At 42.8% G+C, this 19721-nt stretch overlaps 2 protein-coding genes across 2 annotated transcripts in view; one reads left to right on the top strand and one right to left on the bottom strand.

Moving 5' to 3' along the window:
- LOC129152101 (atherin-like) overlaps positions 1 to 792 on the bottom strand; it is a 221004-nt gene extending 220212 nt beyond the window's left edge. The window contains exons 1-2 of the mRNA XM_054729352.1: positions 753 to 792; positions 129 to 474 (exon numbers count right to left, since the gene is read on the bottom strand). Of these exons, the coding sequence (XP_054585327.1) occupies positions 129 to 474; positions 753 to 792 (386 nt within the window). The remainder of the gene's footprint in view (positions 1 to 128; positions 475 to 752) is intronic.
- Positions 793 to 10292: 9500 nt separating this feature from the next.
- LOC129152100 (40S ribosomal protein SA-like) lies at positions 10293 to 19134 on the top strand. The gene is made up of 2 exons (XM_054729351.1): positions 10293 to 10444; positions 18213 to 19134. Exons 1-2 carry the CDS (start codon positions 10293 to 10295, stop codon positions 19132 to 19134), a joined length of 1074 nt encoding a protein of 357 aa, XP_054585326.1.
- The last annotated feature ends 587 nt before the right edge of the window (positions 19135 to 19721 follow it).

The following is a 19721-nucleotide window of genomic DNA, read 5'->3' as shown; positions in this document are numbered from 1 at the left end:
CAGGCAGCTCCACGGCGCCGCCACGGCTTCCGAGACCCCCCTCCGCCCGGGCCGGCCGCGCGCGCCCGATGCCCCGCGCCCAGCCGCGGGGCAGGAAGCCACAGGTAGGGGGCCGGCGGGGCGCTCACCTGCGCAGGAGGAAGGGTGCCCTCGGCGCCGGCTGCAGAAGAGGTGGAGGAGGCCATGTTGTGGGGCAGCGGCGGCGGCTGCTCCTTCCAGGAATTCCGCTCTCCCCTCCCCGCCTCGTGCCTCCGGCCCCCAAACGCGCGGGACTTCTTGGGGGAAAAAGTTCGGCTGCGGCTCGGGAACGCCTAGCGCGGCCCCGCGCCGCCCGCCCCGCGCGCCGTCTCCTCCCCCTGCCGGGCCCGCAGCGGCCGCCAGGTGCCCGCCCGGGCCGGTGCGCGGGGGGCGGGCCCGGCGCAGGTAGGGGCGCGGCGGCCCGGGAGCCCTCGCTGGCTGCCCAATCGGCCGGCGCTCGGGGGTCCGATCCGGGGCGGGGAGGAGGGGCAGGGCTCAGGGGCGGGTGGCCTCACCTGGGGAAGGGGGGGGAGGGAGGTGGCTCCCGGAGGGGAGGGAGGGCAAGTCCAGTTCCCTGCGGTCTGCCGAGTTAGCCACCTCCAGGATAACAAAATAATCATCATCATCGCTGATTAGTGGACTAATCGAGGCTTGTTCAAGCGTAAGTGAATACAATCATCTTGGACAACTTTGCTTTTGCTTTTTTTATTATTCATCTGTAGTGTGCAATCTACGTAGAAGCAGCGTTCGCCAGGCGCACAGTTTCGGAACCATGCTGAGAGCGTCCCTGCCACCCCACCGATGTCCAGCAGCACCTGGATTGCCTTTGGCTACCTGTCCCAATAAAAAATAAAACCCTGGAGCCATCTGGGGTGTGAGGTAGACACTGAGCCTGCTCCAGCAAGGAACCAGGGGGCAGGACCTCTGGGTGTCCTTGTTTCCAGGAGCTCAAATGACAAGGCTTTGCGGAACTCCAGTCCAGGCCGAGGCGGAGGGACCGTTGGATTCAGGCTGCTGCCCCACAGAATTTACTCTTCAGGAAGGGGTGGGGAGGAAGGTAACTACCCTTCACATGGTGTCTCCCCAAGGGAGAGCCTCTCACTGAGGTCATGGGAGATGCCTTTAGTCGGTCCATGGAGTAGGGCTGGGGCGTTAAATGACAGCGAATCACATTGGCTAGATGTTATTCCCTTTTCTTTTTTTCCTTTTTTAGTATTCTTATTGATTTTCAGAGAGGAAAGGAGAGAGAGAGAAGAGAGAGAGAGATCAATGATAAGAATCATTGATTGGCTGCCTCCTGCATGTCCCCTACTGGGGATCAAGCTGGAAACCTGGGCATGTGCCCTTGACCAGAATCGAACCCAGGACCCTTCAGTCCGCAGGCTGATGCTCTATCCACTGAGCCAAACCAGCTAGTGCAAGTTATTCCCTTTTCAATTCTCTTTCAATTCTAATTACAAGAAGAAAGTACTCTCTCTCTCTCTCAAACACTAAACCTCCTTTTTCTCAAGGAGCAAGCTCCAGGCTCAAAACCCTAGGTAGGCACTGGCATCTAACTAGAATTTATAGCACTGTTAAGTTTTTATTGTTCAGTTTCACTGTTTATTGTTACTGTTACTTTCAAGTGAACGCATGTTTTCTATTCATGGTAGGAGTCCAGTTTCCTTTTTAAGCAACTATATGTAAGGTGTTTTGTTTTTTTCCAAATTTCATTTAAAAAAAAGATAGCAATTGCTCAAATGGGAATAGATAAAGCAGAAATTCTAGAAGTAGAGAGGAAACGACTGAAATATGGAACACGGCCAACAATGGTTTAGTCAACTAGAGGCCACCAAAGGCAGAATAACTCCCAAAGCAGAGACCAGTGAGTTAGCTGTGCCTGCAATTTAACACCTAGCTTACTTCATAATATCATAAAGCTAAAATAACACTTATTGGGCATCAGCTCTGTGTTGGGCTCATATTATCTCATTTGGTCCTCACAAAACCTTTGCAAGGCAGGCAGCACAATCTGGAAATTGAGTCTCAGAAACCTTCATTTAGCTGAGGTCACTCTTAGAGGACTAATGGCTCTACAGTTTGGGTATTCCTTGATTTGAGTTTTCTAAACTACTTCAGAATTTAACAAGCCAAAAAAAAAAAAAAAACACACACCAAAAAGGCAGAAATTTTATATTAAATTCTGTGTGCTCTTTCATGGGGAGGAGATACACAGTTTTCAACAGCTTTTCAAAGAGATCTACTTCTCTAAAGTTTAAGTACCACTGTTATCATTACTTACAATACAGTTGCACCCCTTGGATTATAAGGTCCACGGGGGCAAATGTCCTGACTTCAGCCTCCACTGTGCCTAGCCTGGCGCTGTATCCCCTTGGCCACTCAGAGGCATTGGTTGAGCTAAATGAAGTGTGAAGTGGACCCTACAGGCTACAAGAAGAGGTGGGGTGGCTGGGGAGAGAATCACCTTAGTAAATCCTACGCAAATACAGGTATTTTACAAGCCAGCTCCGTGGCACTTAGGCAGCCATAAGCCCAGCCTTAAACAAGTGGCAAACAGCCAGTCCGGTAGACAATAGAGGGAGGAAAGTGCAAAAGCTCTACGGGAAGGCAGCACAAGAAGCAGCACCTGGGAGACGGCCCAGAAAGACATGCTTTCCTGCGGAGCTATTCCAGCCCAGCGCTTGTCTGGCCGGCTGTTTCTGAGAAACACTTGTGTTCAGGTTAACGACGCGTTCCCTCCAGAGACAGGCTGCAACACAACCAAAAAAGCTGACTACAAGTCAGAACGGGGCATCTGGCAGCACCGCGTCTACCTTGAAAATCTAAAACTAAACCAAAAACCTGCCCGTGCAGCCCGTAGCCCAGGACTGCCTCTAGTTCTGTCCTTCTGTTTCTCCTTTCACAGCCAAGTATCTAAAAAGGATAGCAGTCAACACAGACTTTCCCACATGCACACTCCATTCTTCATAGGAATTGGGCTTCTGCCCCTCCCCCCTATTAAAACTGTTCTTCTCAAATAGCAGCTGACCTCCTATTGGACACATCCATTACGGATTTTTCCAGACCTTATCTCAGTTGACCTTCAAGGGCACGTAACATGGCTGTCAGTGACTTTCTCTTCCCCGTATTTTCTAGGATTGTGACCTGAGTCTAGAAAGATTTCTCATACAATGCATTGTCTTTGTGATCTCATCCACGTTAAGGCTTTGGCTATCACATAATGACTCCAACTAAGACAATTTCCCTGTGTCTCAAACCCGCATTTCATGTCCAAATGGAATGCCAAGCAACACAGACCTCCAAGCCAGAGGAAGAGGCCTGAAGGTCATGAAAGAGAGGAGACTGTGCCCCACTCCCTCCTAGTCCAATCAATACTTAGTCCAAAATCATTCCTTAGAATATCTTTAACATTCTTTCTTATTCATCCCCACTCCAGCCCCATCTTTGACCTTCTAATTGCTACAATTTATTGAGAAATTACTATATTCCAAACCACAGCAACATGCATTTTCTCATAATCTCCTATCCAAGCAATTACAATCACCTCTTAATTTGGTACAGTGCATTAGCTCTCTCATCCAGTATTATGATTCTTCTATATTTCAAATCTACTCACATAACTACACACTGTTAAAAATCTTTTAGTAACTCTCTTTATCTTTCAGGATAAAGGTTAAACTGAGCAAGGGTCCCTGTCCACTCTTCCACCTGATCTCAACTGTTCTCCATCAGCATTTCCATGTTCTTCTCCACTTGTCTCAGGCACACCATACACACGGCGGTTCTGAATTACTTGCAGTTCCCCCCCATCCCCTGAACACCAAGGCCGTTGCCTTCCTATGGGCTGTTCCTACTGCCTAGAAAGCCCTCTCCCCATTCTCCAGTCCTCTGCCTCCTCCACCATCTCTGTGGAGTGGACTCCTATTCACCCAGCAAGACTTCATTCAGAAAATACATCTTTATGGAAACCTTCCCTGACCGCTTTTCTGTTAAAGTGTGGTTCATTGCCCTTTCTTTGTCCTTCAAAAGTACCCTACAGCACACTTCTAATTATTTTAAAGAATAGGTCCACAGTTTTCTGCAATTTAGAAGTCTTAAAAATTACAAAAACAAACAACTTAAATGAAATTGATGTGGGCTTTGTATAGTGTTTATTCCATTTAGTGTGAATACTGATAGGTTTTAATTATGGGGTACTTCCCCAGACAGTTTTACAAGGGTTATGTAATATACAGTGTGTGCACCATATTAATGTCCTAAGAATTCAGAATTATGAAACACATCTGCCTCCAGGGGTTTCAGATAAAGAATATAAACCTATACTAGCATAACCATTGCTCTTCTTGTCTGTCTCCCCTTGAAATCAAAAGCTTCTTGAAGCTTCAACTGTATCTTTTTCCATCCAAATACCCAATATCTAATGCAATACCTGGCTCAATAGAGGTTTGCTGAGTAAATTAAGGGTATATTTATGAACTTGGACCAAATTTCATAGGACTGACTCCCAAGGTCGAAACCTGACACCTCTCTTGCTTCCCGCATGGCTATCCCTCCTCTGGGTTACACCAAACCTTGCACACACATCACATTTCTCACTGTGGAGTAATTGTTTGCATATCTGTGTCTCCAGTGAGACTGAGCAGGTTGAAAGCAAAGATGATGTAATCTTTGTATTTCTGGGTTCACAGTGCCCAGCACAAGGCGAGGCACATTTTATTCTGGCTCACTACATTTTGTTGAATGATAGAGGGTAGCAAAGAACAGAGGGGGAGAGAGGGAAGATAACAAAAAGAAGACTAGAAGAAGTCTGGGTGAAGATAACTTAATCTATATAGAGGACTCTAATATCCCAAACTCAGCCTCTTCACAATATTTGTCATATTTGCAATTTACCTTTTCTTCTTCTTTATTTAAATTAACTTACTTTTTACCTAAACACATTTATTGTTAAAAGAAACATTATCTTACATGTCCATGGAAAATCATATTCACTTGCACTAAGCAGATATGATGCAAACAAAATCGGTGAATTCTTTGTTTTATTCTGTATTCCACCTGAGACTGTCTCTTTGTTCTTAGCACACATTAAGGAGGCACAAACAGTGGCACTAGATGTGTACTTTCTCCTCAGCGTTACGGAAGGATTGAAAAGGGACAGAAAGGAAGTATCTTATTACATAATGCAATATTATTTAATGCCCTGTTCTTAAGCCACCTAATGTTATCTTAAGAACTACCAGTAGAAGGAGGACTGAATGAACTTTCCTCTTTTCCCCTCACTCTGCTTCTACATTTGTATTTCTCCACAACTTCAATTAGACACTTCAATTTTGCCAGAGTAGTATCTACCCAACTTAGTCTGTAACTCATTATTATGTTTAAGCAGTAGGAATTTTCCACCTGACCATTAGCAAGAGGGAAAAGCTAATTCCTTTCATGGTGTCTATAAAATCTGCAATAAACAAAGAAACAAGAGTTAATACAGAAAGTTTTCACCTGTGAGAACATTTCAGGAGATTATGATTAATGAATATGTGTTTGTTTAATAAAATAAGCAATGTAAGAGCATTTCTCGAATAAGAGAAATATATATTTGGTTACCACTACTCATGGGGACTGTGACTGTATATAGAAATATCTCCCTTAATTTGTAAATTTTATGAGGGAAAACAGCTCACCAAGCACAAAGTTGAACCAAAATGTTTTCTCTCTGTGGCTTTTGGCCTTTCTCCCCATTTATGGCCTCAAGTGGGTAGAAACTCATACTTCTAAATATACAATAGAAATGATGGCTTAGCAATATTTTTATCAAGGTCAACTGGAATGAGAGTGTAATGTTTATATATTGAGTAAGTTTTGTAATCCCATGTAAAATATGGTTAAATAACTTATTTTAGTGTCTACTTCTATTAATTTATTCTTTAAATTTCTTAAACAGTTGAAAGGAAATTTAGATTATTCTGATATCTGCTATGGAAAAAGAAACACTGTCTGACTCAACCTATTTGAGACAACTAATTAGTGACTTTTAAAACCCAATCACAAAGTAGTTTATGAAATGGGATAATAAACTTCATAGCAAAATGACCATAATAATAATAATCAACTTCATAGCAAAGTTACAAAAGAGAAAAGATCAGTATGTGTTCTACTTTATCTCCATTTTGATTACAATAACTTTTCACCAATTCCTCTTACTCACTTTAGTCTGGGACTTCAAAAACATATAAAGTGATGGTAACATGAATAATAGTACTATCAGCCTCAAAAAATACACTTAAAGGGTTACCATAAAGCAGAACTAATTAGCAATGGGAAAGAAATTGGTAACTCAGTCACATATTAATAAGGAAAAGCTGACTTTATTACCCTTGCCTACATTCCCAGTGAAATGAACTGTGTTGACTCTAGTTAGTGTGCTTATGAACGAAAAAGGAAAGACTTAATTTTGTTTATTGGCATAGAATTTAAGACATGGTGGGAAGGAATAAAAGAAAGTGACTTCTTAAGACAAGAATTGGAAGAATAAAGAAAAACAGATTTTCAATAAAATATTTTCTTCCTACACACTCCTAGTTCCCTCTTGCTTCCTTTACTCTTCCCCATTCTTATTCTGCTAAACCAGAACCAGCCTCTCAGTTCACATATGTTTTCATCTTTGTCCCAAACTCAGGGAAAAAATAATCACAAGCTCTTGACCTAGCCCGTGCATGCTTTGCTCCCAGCTCCAGTGGAATTGCCTGATTCTGTCTTTGTGCTTTATAGAGCTGTTTCTATGGCCTTAAGTGGGACTTCTGTGCCTAGGAATTCTAACTGTACACCACTATGTGATATAGGACCTTGGACTTCAAGTCTGAGTTTCTAAATTCAAATCAAGAAGAAAATAAATAAGTTAGATTTAATTAAAATAAAAACACATCAACACAACTCCCCAACACTCCCCTCAAATGCACCCTTAGAAAGTACCCAAACTTTCTGGTCATTGGATGCCCTATATCTGACCACTTTATTTTGCCACCCTCTTCCCCTTGCCCACACTTTCAATTACAGTATAAAGCTTGCTTAAATTTCACATTGAAAGTTTTGGAGAGCATATGAAATTCTTGTGTACACTCTCAGGATACTGCTATAACCATAATTATGGATCACTGACTTAGTACTGTAAAAAATGATAACTAGAGAAGCAATCTTCATAATCTCTCAGCGCAGTGCTGTTCTTCTTTATAGTATCATCGTTTTTCTTCTGAACATATATCTTTGGTGCTTGCACATATAACTAAACACGTTTCTATACTGCAAAAAGGTCTCTTATCAAAGCACCATTCACATCACAGTTAGAGTGGATTTGAAGATTTATATTAACATTTTCGGCAGATAGCAATTAAGGCCCTAAGAAAATCAATATATTTTTTAGTGTTTCCTACAGACGGAGATAAAGTGTCTTGAAAAAAAGAGAAAAGGTCTTTCTTTATTCATACAAAGGTACTTACACACAGTCCTGCAGGTCTTGCCCATAAGGAAACATGAAACTCCAAGCCCAAGGAAAGCAGGGGTGGTGACTTTCTTTTTAATTTTTTTAATGTTTTTTAAAAATTATTATTGATTTTTTTTTTTTAGAAATAGAGGCAGAGAGAAAAACATCAATGAAAGAAACACCAATTGGCTGCCTCTTACACACCCCCAACTGGGGATCAAGCTGGCAACCCCTGAGGCAAGCTTTCGGTGCATGGGATGGTGTCCAACCAACTGAACCACACGGCGAGGGCAAGCGACAGTGACATTCATGTTTACCATTGCGTGTCCCAGCTCCTGGCATTGGACTAGCATATTATTAATGTTAAATTAATGTTGTTTGACTCCCTGGCTGAGTTCTGTATTTTTTTTATGGCTCTTCCAACTTATTGATATGTATCTTTTCCATTACTTACCCTCTCTTACACTGAATTCATAAATCCATAGTGGATTACTTTAATAAAATTATTGATGAATAGAATGGAAATATAGAGACACTACATAAATGTTGCATGATATTATTCGTTGGCTTATGTGACAATGACATTTGAAATTTATTTCAATTGCCTCTTTCTATGAATCACCTCTTTACAGCTGGGGCCTTTTCTTTGGCAGAGCACTTGAAAAATACAGTGTATGATGTGCCATGAATATTTCTCTGAATGCACAGATATAGTTCATCTCTTACATTCCTCCTCCTCTTCATTACAATCTAGATCGGAGGTCAGCAAACTTTTTCTGTAAATGGTCAGAGAGTAAATATTTTAGGCTTTCCAGGCCATATAATTCCGTCTCTCCAGGGTATAACAATGTTTTTTATGTAAATTAGATCACATGACTTCCCTGCTCAAAACCCTTCAGTGGCTTTTACTGCCTTAGGAGTAAAAACCAAACTTTTTACTTATGTGGTCTGGCTCCTGCATGCCTCTCTGACCTCACCCCCTGCCCTATCACCCTTCTGCAGGCCCCAGCCACACAACCCGGGCCCTGTTTCTGAGACTGCCCAGACCCTTATGGCCTCACAGCCGCTCCACTCCATGCTCCTTCTGACTATAGCATCTTCGTTGCTCTTCCTCCAAGTCTTTCTCAGGCACCTCCCTCTTGTCAGATAGGTCTCAGCCTCAAGGACACTTTTCCCCAGAAGACTTCCCTGATCCTCCAGTCTATGCTTTCTCATCAACTATTTTTTCCTCAGCATAGCACTCATTACTATGCAAGTTTTCTAGTCTATTGTTCATTGCCTGTCTGCTGCACTAGAATGTAAGCTCTATAGAAGCAGGGACCACTATTCCTCTTATTCACAGCCTTATCATCAGAATCGTCAGTAATACTTGGCGTATAGTAAGAATCCAAGAAGTATTTATACATATCAGCTGAATGAATGTTTTGTAACAACTCTTCATCACATTTTTACCTCTTCCCAGGACTGGCTGAGGCTATTTCTCATGGGAGGTGTCATAGAAGTTGGCTGGGGAAGCATTTGGCTGGTGTTGTTCCAGCCACATCTCTTAACTTTTAACCCCCAAAACATACAAAAACAAAATACACCAACTATGTGTGGCCAGTTAGTTCAATGACCAAATACAACGTTCTGCTCCATTTAAAGAGCACTAACCTTCAAAGTAACAGTCCCATTTTTATGTGACTAAAATTCTATTGTTTAGATAAACAGCCTTGCTGAACAAATTCTTCAAAGGGCTCATTAAAATAAAAAAATTACCGTCCAAAGGGGAAAGAACTTTTATTTCACACTGAGTTCAGGGGAAATCAACAGGAATTTCCCCATAATTATGTCCTGCCGTGATAAAGATCACTTAGGTGTTCCTCCTCTTAACTGGATTATAAATTCTTTAAGCGTACGGACCATGTTCCTTTGCATGCCCATGATGTTGAACACACGTCTTAAATAAAAGTAAAGGAGGGCAGGAAAATGTGGAAATGATTGATTTCAAGGCAGGTGAAAGGATTCTGAATTCTGAGCCTGTTAAAAGGAAGCAATAAGCATTTGTTTTGAAATACTAAAGAGTATAGCTGTGTCAGAGGTTGGGATCAGGGTTTAGAAGAGCTACTCTGAGGCCCTACACGATAACTAAAACATTTTCATTTTCAGTTTCCCTCTCCATTAAAAATGAAAAAGAATTGAACTATGTGATCTTTAGGATCTCTCCCAATGCTAACATTCTATGATTTCACCACAACTTTAATCCAAGCAGACAAAAAGATAAGCCTGAAATTCAGTTAAATGAGCCATCGAAGTACATACACCGTGATAGAAAAAAGAGCAAACAAATTTTTTGGAGAAGCTTGGTTGTGTGTTTTTCATTCACTCACTTGTCCATTTGTTCATTCATTAATTAAAAACTATATTTTTAAATTCTCACAGGTATTTTACTAGATGTAGTGAAAGGGCTGAGTCCTAGAAGTATTTTTTTTTTAAATAGCCAGAGTGTCCTGAGCTTTCTAAAGCGATGGGAGAGCGTGCGAGAGGCCTGGAGTATGTACACCTGGTTCTAGTCCAGCTCTGCCTCCAACTTTCTGGGTAAGAGCTGATTCTGGGCACACGTCTACAAGCCTGGTTCCTGCTTCAGAGGGAACGTGGCTTCGCTCACACTGAGGGGATCCTGACCACAGTGCTCAGAAAGGAACATTCCTAAGTTGGTGCTCCAAGGGAGCTGCCAAGTTTCCTTTGCCACAGTGTAATGGGTCAGCCGCAACCCTTTCAGATATTTAGATGCATCCTTCCTAGAACTAAACTTGATGACATGAGAACACTGAACACAATCTGGTCAACCAATGCCATCAAACATGGGACTATTTCTGATTATACACGGCAGAAAATTGATCATGGTTTTCCCAAAGTACAGAACACCCTGAAATTTTATGTGGCATTATCAATAGTTAGTATGAAGCCAAAGTAAACTTTCTAAACAAATTTAAGTCAACTAGAGGGAAAGTTGAATTATCTTTCCATTTTCTATATAGAAAATATTACAACGCTGTTGGTAAGCTTTTGTTCCCATGAAATCTGGATCCTGCCCTGGCTATATCGATATCAAAGGAAAGGAATACAGGGGAGACAAATATCAGTATGGGTAGGGAAGTCTTCCCCAAATGAACAGGATGGGACCTGGGCATTAACAGGTGGGTAGAAATTCAGGAATTGCTAAGTGGATTCACAACTTAGGAAGCAACCCATCTTCAAAGGCATTCCATTACCAATGATTGTCCCCTAATATGTTATATCAAATTGATTGGTCTGGGGTCAATGGAGAAGGTGCCATGATCAATGTGATGCCTGTCACAAGTCAGAAATAAGGGTAAAGGACCATGTGTGTTACATGCTTGCCTCACCTGCTCAGAGCTCTCAGAGACCTGTTTACAACATTATAACAAGAACATTTTGCCCCAATTCAAATTTTACGTGTTCTCACATCCCATTACCTTCCTAAGTTATGCCAATGCTGAGGTGTTCTAGTGCCAATATGGGAGAAGAAAATGAGAAAAAAATGTATTTTAAGGAGAGGGATCTCTCACTTTCTCCCCAAATCCCACCACCCTTCAGCTACCCTGCTTCTCAGACAGCAGCAGGTGTGTGTTTGAAGGTGAGGATGTGGAGGCTTCTGGGGTGGTATCAGTGCAGGCATAGAGGTCTACATAGGGGCCTATAAAGGGAGGAAGAAAGGGAATCCACTGGGCAGGATGCGAGATAAAGAGGGGCTCAATCTAGGAGAGGCTCGCCGTGCATATATTTCCCCCACTCGTTCCCCTTTGACTGTGGTTCCTTTATTTTCCCATTTCTGGAAACAATGAGATATGTGGGAAGATGGAGATGAAGAAGCCAAAGAGCGTCTGTGTGACTTTGAAGCTCTCCGGGGACAAAGGGCATGGAAAGGCCAAAGGGGCTATCTCCACGCCTGTGGGGCTGCTGGGCTCCATGGACACGCAGGCTGGCAGCTGTAGCCACAGACACAACGATAAGAATAAAAGCGAACATTAATTAAGACCTTACCATATGCCAACCACTATGCTAAGTATTTGGGGCACATTTTTTTTGTGGTCAGAAACAATGTAACAGAAGAGAAAGCCTTTGGCATCCGGCGGACCCTGGTTTGAATCTGGGCTCCATCACTGATCACCTGTGAGATTTGGGTTAAAATAGTTTCTCTCTAACCCTCAGTTAACTTATGCATAAGAAGATATTATAATAGTACCAACTTTTCATTATCGCTTAGTAACTAGAGATACAGGGATCAGTGGTCTCATGATTATTATGATCACCGTGGACTCCTGGTGAAAGCCGGGGGAAATGGCTGTCAGCTGCCAGGGACAATTAGGCCAAAGAAGGTCCAAGAAGACACAGGTTGTGTTTGATGCATTAGTGGATCCCTGTGGCTAACAGGACTAATGGTGGAGTCAGAAATGACAGATCATGGAGCTTCCCCTGCAACAGCAACAAAAATGTCCTTCCAGGGCCTTGGTGAGATGACGCGTATCTAGTCCTAGGATGAACTTGGAGGAACGCAGGGAACCGAAGAAGTAGGCTTGGCCAGACACTCTGCATACTCCCAGACAACTCCCTTCCACCTGCCCCCCTCCCCCCCGCTCCCCGCCCCGTCTCCCAACTCTAGGTCCTGTTGTCATGGTGCCCTGTGCACAGCTGGCAGTCAACCAGTAACATTTAGGAGGAAGTACCCATGGTATGCCCAGCCTGGGGCTACACCCAGTAACTACTACGGCACAGAGCCTGTCAGAGGGCCTGCAATTTGAATAGATAGTCCTGAAACTCTTTAAAACCTAAAGAAATGCGGCTCTAATGTACAAGTGTAGGTGATGTGATTCCTTGGGAGATGGACCTCCATTTACCTCTGTAGTCAGCCCTGTCGAAAGCTTCCACATGGGGAAGTGGGGGCGTGTCATGCTGATCTGAGCTTGGTGTATTAGCTTCCTATGGCTGCTGGAACACATTACTGCAAACTAGAGGGCCTAAAGCAGCACAAGTTTATTCTCTCCCAGTTCCCTCCCTCCCTCCCTCCCTTGCACTCTAAGAATTAATGGAAAAAAATATCCTCAGATGAGGATTAACAACAACAACAAAAATGTCTTCCTTCCTAGTAACCCAGAGACCTGAACATTTTTTTGAGGTTCTGTCTTTGAACAAAAGTATAAGGAAAGAATGATGGAGTCTGAGCCGCAAAATCATTACAAGAGAAACTGACAAGTTATTGGGTGACACCAGCTGAAATTTGTTAAACTGGCGAAAAAACAATTAGGAGCCCCCTGTTGGAGGCTGGCTTCAGTTCCCTTTAGTCTTGAGGGGTGTGCAGTTCAGTTAGAGAGGATTCCATACTCCTCTTAGGTCACGGAGTGAACAAAGAAGAGAGAGACGATATACTAGTTAGTACTCTTCAGACTTACCAGAGGCAGAAATTTCTCCTGATGGGACATGGGTCTCAGGCAGTGGTCCTCAATGGGGGCTATTTGTTCCCCAGGACACATTTGGCAATGTCTGGAGACATTTTTTATTGTCACAACTGGCATTTAATGAGCGGAGACCAGGAGTGCTGCTGAACATCCTACAGTGCACAGGACACCCCTCCACAGAGTCATCTGGCTCCCAGTGTCAGTAGTGCCGAGGTCGGGGAAATGCTGCTCTAGGGTAAGGTGTCCTGACAGCTCTCATCTCAGGCTTCCTCATGAAAACCCATGCTTTCAGGCAGCAAAAATTGTACCTTTTAATCAGAGTGACTGAGAGCAATTATAAGTGGTCAGGAGACCTGGGGGTGCTGACACAGACAGAGCTAAAGACTGATGGGTGGGCTCACAGAAGAGAAAATCATGCCTGTGGGGTTGCTGGGCTCCATGTACTCTCAGGCTAGCAGCTGTAGTCACACGCATACAGTAAACAGGCCAGATAGACAACCCCCAATCTCCTCCCTCCCAAGGACCTTGGGGCCCTAAAATCCAGTTACTTTCTCCCAGCTCTTTTCTGGAGTGGGGGCAATGGCTATCTTCACATCAGCGATGCCAGCCTTGCAAGGGAGTGGTACCAGAGGACACATATAGCTTTGGGATGGAAATGTACTCTTTAGCCAACCACTCTGACTGCCAAACACAAATCACACCCATCCTGAATCATCAGTACCGTTTCATTGTTAAATGAAAGTAAAACCTATTCCTCATAAAAAGAAGCCCTGTAATGTACTTCCCCATGACCTTGTTTAATGAGACATCCAAGAGGCTAGTATTTTCCCTTTAATATGTGCCAAGAAAGCATTGTGTATTCAACATAAAGATCTATGTACTGCCTGCCCAGAATTGCCCACGGCTACCAGATGTTCAATTAAGAGAGTTTTAAATTCAATTCACTAACGGTAAAGAAGATATAAAAACCTGATTTTACTCAACTCTGATATATTTTTCCCCAACTTCTCATCCTTAAATATAATCCCCCCTTTTTGCCCACTTAATTAGTAGTGAAGATGTAAAATACAACTTTTTTTATTATTATTATTCCTCTGTAGACTCTTACGGCTCTTCTAATTAGAGTTGGGTAACATTTCTAAGTTTGTCTTAATTTTTTAACCCTTTAATTAAACTTGTCTGGAATTTAATTAATCTGTAATTTATTTTCCTACTTATTGCTTAATTGTAAAGCAAAGTAATTGAATTTTTTAAAAATGGGGGGATGGTTTTTATAAATTAAAATTAAAGCAGTTGTAGGGTTTGGGTTTTTGGCTTTGTTTTTAATTGAGTGATTTGACTCAGTCCTCTTTCAGGACCTTTTTTTCCTGGAGCCCCACCTGGTCACTTCCTGGAGCACTGGGAGAAATTTTGCTTTGGCCTCTGGGCCTCTGGAGACCCTGAAGGACAAGCCTTCAGACCTCCCTGTTTTTAAAGAAGTTTCAGAATTAGAAAGAGATGCTACGAATATATTTGGTCATATATTTATTTAGCCTGATAAAATCACAAGGGCTACAATTCCCTTGGGTAAAAAATAATTAATTTTGAAGAGTGTTAAATTTTTCTGGTCACTGAATAATGCGTAATAATGAGGATATTACTCTGGAGTCAGTGAAAGGAATTCTTGTGCCTAAGCCAACGCAAAGGGGACTGGCCTAGTCACAATTACTGCAATTACTGCTAAGAATTTCAGAAAACAAAGATGTGATCGGAAATAAGACTTAGTTTCCTATTAAACATAACTTCCTTTCTTCTCTCGTCTTGCACATTCATCTAGGCTTGCCTATGTGCACCCACACATATGCTTCTCTTTGCACACAATTACTAAATCCCCATTCTCCAGACTACCTTACTTGACTGGTCCACGTATACATTATTAGAATTCTTCTGAGAGAAGTCTTTTCTCAAAATTGTATATGGGCTTGCCTTGACTTAGTCCTCTTGACATCAAGTTCCTGTTATTAAAACTATTGCCTGGATATACCTCTCTGTTTACTCCTTACTGTCGGTTTTACTGAATCCTTTCAAACTCAGTCACTGCCACCTCCTCTGGGAAGTCTTCCAGAATGCGCCACTCCCAGTCGGAGAGAGCTGTCCTTCCTCCCAGCTCTCTGGTGACGTGTGTATTCCTCTACCTCTATTGTAAAAGTGTGATTACTGGGGACACTTCCCCAGACTTCTGCTCTGGACTATGCGTTTCTTACAATCCGGTTTCTAATATCTTTGTACAGCCAGTGCCCAGGACAGAGCCTGCTACAAGCTAGGCACTCAATACTTATCTTTCATAAATTTTCCTTGACAAACTTAGTGATAGAATAAAAAATTACTTCTCAACTACATAGTACAGGAATGCATGACTGTCAAAACTGTGGAATTCACAGCAATGTGTCACATTAGATAGATATTCCTGATAGGCAACATAGAAAGGAATCAAACAACAAGATTATATTGAACTAGAGGCCTGATACATGAAATTCGTGCAAGAGTAGGCCCTCGCAGCCCCAGCTGCCATGGCCCTCACAGCCCCGGCTTCATCCAGAAGGTCGTCCTGAAGGTCGTCCAGATGGTCATTCCACTGTTTGGCAGTCTGGTCCATTTGCGTATCATGCTTTCATTATTATAGATATGCAAAGAGCCACTAAAGCTCATCAACTTCTACTTCAGCTTAAAACTAATTTATTCACTTATCCAATAAACATCTCGTTTTAGGCAAAAATCCAGGCACTGAGTTAGTTTGCAGAGAATAAAGAGAGCACCAGGGGTGCCAAAATTGTACAGTTATAACAAAGTGAGATAAGAGCCCAATTAAGATAAGTATAAAATGTGATAATACAATGGTGAGGTCATAAGCTCTGGAGTCAGACTGTCCAAGTTTATGACCACCCTCACCATTGGGTACTATCAATGTGACCTGGGCCAGGTATTTACCCTCCCTAAGCCTCAGGGTCCTTACCTACAGAACAAAAATCTAGTAACTCTTACCTCATAATGTTCTTCTGATAATTAGCCTAATAATCTTTGTAAAGTGCTTACTCACCATGTTTCCCAATCATAGGAAATTATATTAATTAGGTCATTATGTAACTCTTCAGTGTTGTTATACAAATACTAGAGGCATGGTGCACAACATTTGTGCACTCGGGTGTGGGGGGTGTCCCTTCAGCCCAGCCTGCGCCCTTTAGCAGTCTGGGAACCCTTGAAGGATGTCTGCCAAGGGGTCCTTACCACTGCCACAGAGGTGGGAGAGGCTCCCGCCACTGCCACTGTACTTGCCAGCCGTGAGCCCAGCTTCTGGCTGAGCGGTGCTTCCCTGTGGGAGCGCACGGACCATCGGGGGCAGCTCCTGCGTTGAGCATCTGCCCCCTGGTGGTCAGTGCGCATCACAGTGACTGGTCGTTCCACTGTTTGGTCAATTTGCATATTAGCCTTTTATTATATAGGATTAGCAAATACTCCAATATATTCTTTTTTTGAAAACTTTTATTTTATTTTTTTTATAGTTTACATTCAATATTATTTTTTAATTAGTATTAGGTATATAAACTGGTGGTTAAACAATCATATACTTTCCAAAGTGTTCCCCCCAATATTTCCATACATAGTTATTGCAATACTATTGACCATATTCCCTATGCTGTACTTTACATCCCCATGACTACTTTGTAATCACCAATTTGTACTTTTCAATTCCTTTACCTATTTCCACCAGTCCCCCAACACTCCTTCACTCTGACAACCATCAGTCTGCTCTCTCTGTTTATGAGTCTGTTTTAAATTTTGTTTGTTCATTTATTTTGTTCTTTAAATTCCATATATTAGTGAAATCGTATCGTATATGTCTTTCTCTGTCTGGTTTAATTCACTTAGCATAGTACCCTCCAGGTCCATCCATGTTATCGCAAATGGTAAGATTTCACATGTATTCATATTTTTCCCATTTATTAAACAAAAGCTAACATAGTATATTCATGTACAGTATCTTTTTCCCCCAGTTTAACAGTGTATTGGAGGTGATACCATGTGGTACATAAAAAAGCTTTCTGCCCTCTCCACCTCTCCATCCCCTCCTTGCTTAGTAATGGTAAGGACAGGAAGAGCAAAACAATGAGCTAACTGCCTAGGTCAGTGGTCGGCAAACGGCGGCTCACGAGCCACATGCAGGCTCTTTGGCCCCTTGAGTGTGGCTCTTCCACAAAATACCACAGCCTGGGTGAGTCTATTTTGAAGAAATGGCGTTAGAAGAAGTTTAAGCTTAAAAAATTTGGCTCTCAAAAGAAATTTCAATCGTTGTACTGTTGATATTTGGCTCTGTTGACTAATGAGTTTGCCAACCACTGGCCTAGGTTGTTTCAAATGCATGGTAGATAGTATCTACCATTTCTCCAGTCTAGGATCTTGATTTCTGAGGTTTCCTTCTAAATAGAAACACACGAATGGATTATGATAGACATTTATTACCACATAATTTTTAAATATATTTGTATTAATTTTAGATAGGAAGGGGGGTAGAAACATCAATGATAAGAGAGAATTATCAATTAGCTGCCTCCTGCACACCCCACACTGGGGACCAAGCCCACCACCTGGGAATCGAACTGCAACCTCCTGGTCAATAGGTCGATGCTCAACCACTAAGCCTCGCCAGCCGGGCACCACATACTTTATTAGTTTCCACTGACTCTGAAACCAAAAACAGTGGGGAAAACACAGGTGTGTGTTACCAGAAAGCTTTTGCGAGCACAGGATGAAGTTAATCCTGTATATACATAAAACATTTTCTTCTCCTTCATGACTCATTCTTTGTTTACAGCGAAGTCTCATCCCAAAATCATCCCCAGACTTTCAAAAATGCTAACTAGTGCAAGGTCCCTATTACTGTTTATTTTATTTGCATTTTGGTTTTCTTATTATGCTGTAATTACCGTAACATGATGATCCTATTGCCAGGTCAACCAGGATTGGATAATGGACAATGAAACTTGAATAGTTCTATTTCCTCTCCTTGTTTTGCCTTCCTCTCCATAAGGCTGCTCTCTCTCATGTTCTAGCTGACCTTCAGTTTCTCTTGAAATTATAGAATATAGTGCTTCCATTTCTACCAGCTAAACTTGAAATCTTTCTCCTCCTCTTAGCCAGAACATTGCTGATCCTTCTCACTCAACAAAGTGTAGACTCAACGAAGCAGGTAGACATAGGGAGAATGCAATATGACGTGTTTAAAGAATCACAAGTTGGCTTTCCGCGCTACCCAGGGAGGGTTCCATATGGCGTTGTTCTCGGTTCCCACGTAACTTAAAGGGAAACTTTTCACAATGTCCGGAGACCCTTGATGTCCTGCAAATGAAGGAGGGGGACGTCCTCAAATTCCTTGCAGCAGGAACCCACTTAGGTGGCACCAACCTTGACTTCCAAATGGAGCAGTACATCTACAAAAGGAAAAGCGATGGCATCTACATCATCAATCTGAAGAGGACCTGGGAGAAGCTTCTGCTGGCAGCCCGGGCCATTGTTGCCATCGAAAACCCAGCTGACGTCAGTGTCATATCGTCCAGGAATACTGGCCAGCGAGCTGTGCTGAAGTTTGCTGCTGCCACTGGAGCCACTCCTATTGCCAGGCGCTTCACTCCTGGAACCTTCACCAACCAGATCCAGGCAGCCTTCCGGGAGCCAAGACTTCTGGTGGTTACTGACCCCAGGGCTGACCACCAGCCTCTCACAGAGGCGTCTTATGTTAACCTGCCCACCATCGCTCTGTGTAACACAGACTCTCCTCTGCGCTATGTGGACATTGCCATCCCTTGCAACAACAAGGGGGCTCACTCAGTGGGTCTGATGTGGTGGATGCTGGCCCGGGAAGTACTACGCATGCGTGGCACCATCTCCCGTGAACACCCGTGGGAAGTCATGCCTGATCTATACTTCTACAGAGATCCTGAGGAGATTGAAAAGGAAGAGCAGGCCGCTGCTGAAAAGGCTGTGACCAAGGAGGAATTTCAGGGTGAATGGACTGCTCCTGCTCCTGAGTTCACTGCTGCTCAGCCTGAGGTTGCAGACTGGTCTGAAGGCGTGCAGGTGCCCTCTGTACCCATTCAGCAATTTCCTACTGAAGACTGGAGTGCTCAGCCTGGTGGGATAGGATGCTAACAGGTTTATGTTATATTATCTCTGTGATGGAAAGCTGCTGAGTAATTTTAAGGAAAGTAATGACATGGCTGCGGAGATTGAGGAGATACTGGAGAGAGGACAATCAGTTTGGCAGTTATTGAAAGCCTTAAGAATTGATGAGAACCTAAACTAAGGGAGTAGCAGTAAGAATGGAAATAAAGGAAAGTGGACATGCTGCATTAGCTGTGGCTGGGGAAGAAAACTGTCAGTTAAAATCAACATTGAAATTCTGGAGTGGCTGAAAATGGAGAAACTCTATTTGATGAGATTATATGCTAGTGGGAACTCCAGGTGGAGATGTCCGTAAAGTACTAAGCCTGGAGTTCAGAAGAGAGGTGAGAATTGCAAACATTATATAGGTGGTAGCTGTAACTTTGGGGTTCAATAAGCCCATGCAAGGAAACAGAATAGAGTGATAAGAGGGTGCCCAGAATGAATCTCTGAGAATTATGATGGAGAGAAAGAAATCAGCCAGTGAAGGAGACCTACAAGCAGAACCAGTGCTAAGAGGAAAACCACTTACAGAGAGGCTGATGTTGGGAAGGATTCGTCTCTTAAAACAGTTT

This window comes from Eptesicus fuscus, chromosome 17 (assembly GCF_027574615.1).
Source record: "Eptesicus fuscus isolate TK198812 chromosome 17, DD_ASM_mEF_20220401, whole genome shotgun sequence".
In the NCBI taxonomy this organism is placed as follows: domain Eukaryota; kingdom Metazoa; phylum Chordata; class Mammalia; order Chiroptera; family Vespertilionidae; genus Eptesicus; species Eptesicus fuscus.
Note: the sequence above shows the minus strand (reverse complement) of the source record. Positions and strands in the feature narration are given on the sequence as shown.

What these genes read in the sequence shown, in the direction of transcription:
- LOC129152100 (XM_054729351.1), top strand. Translation starts at nt 10,293, where the DNA reads ATGAGAACACTGAACACAATCTGGTCAACCAATGCCATCAAACATGGG. An exon ending in ATAGTTAGTATGAAGCCAAA is followed by an intron (nt 10,445 to 18,212) that starts GTAAACTTTCTA and finishes ACGTGTTTAAAG; the next exon opens with AATCACAAGTTGGCTTTCCG.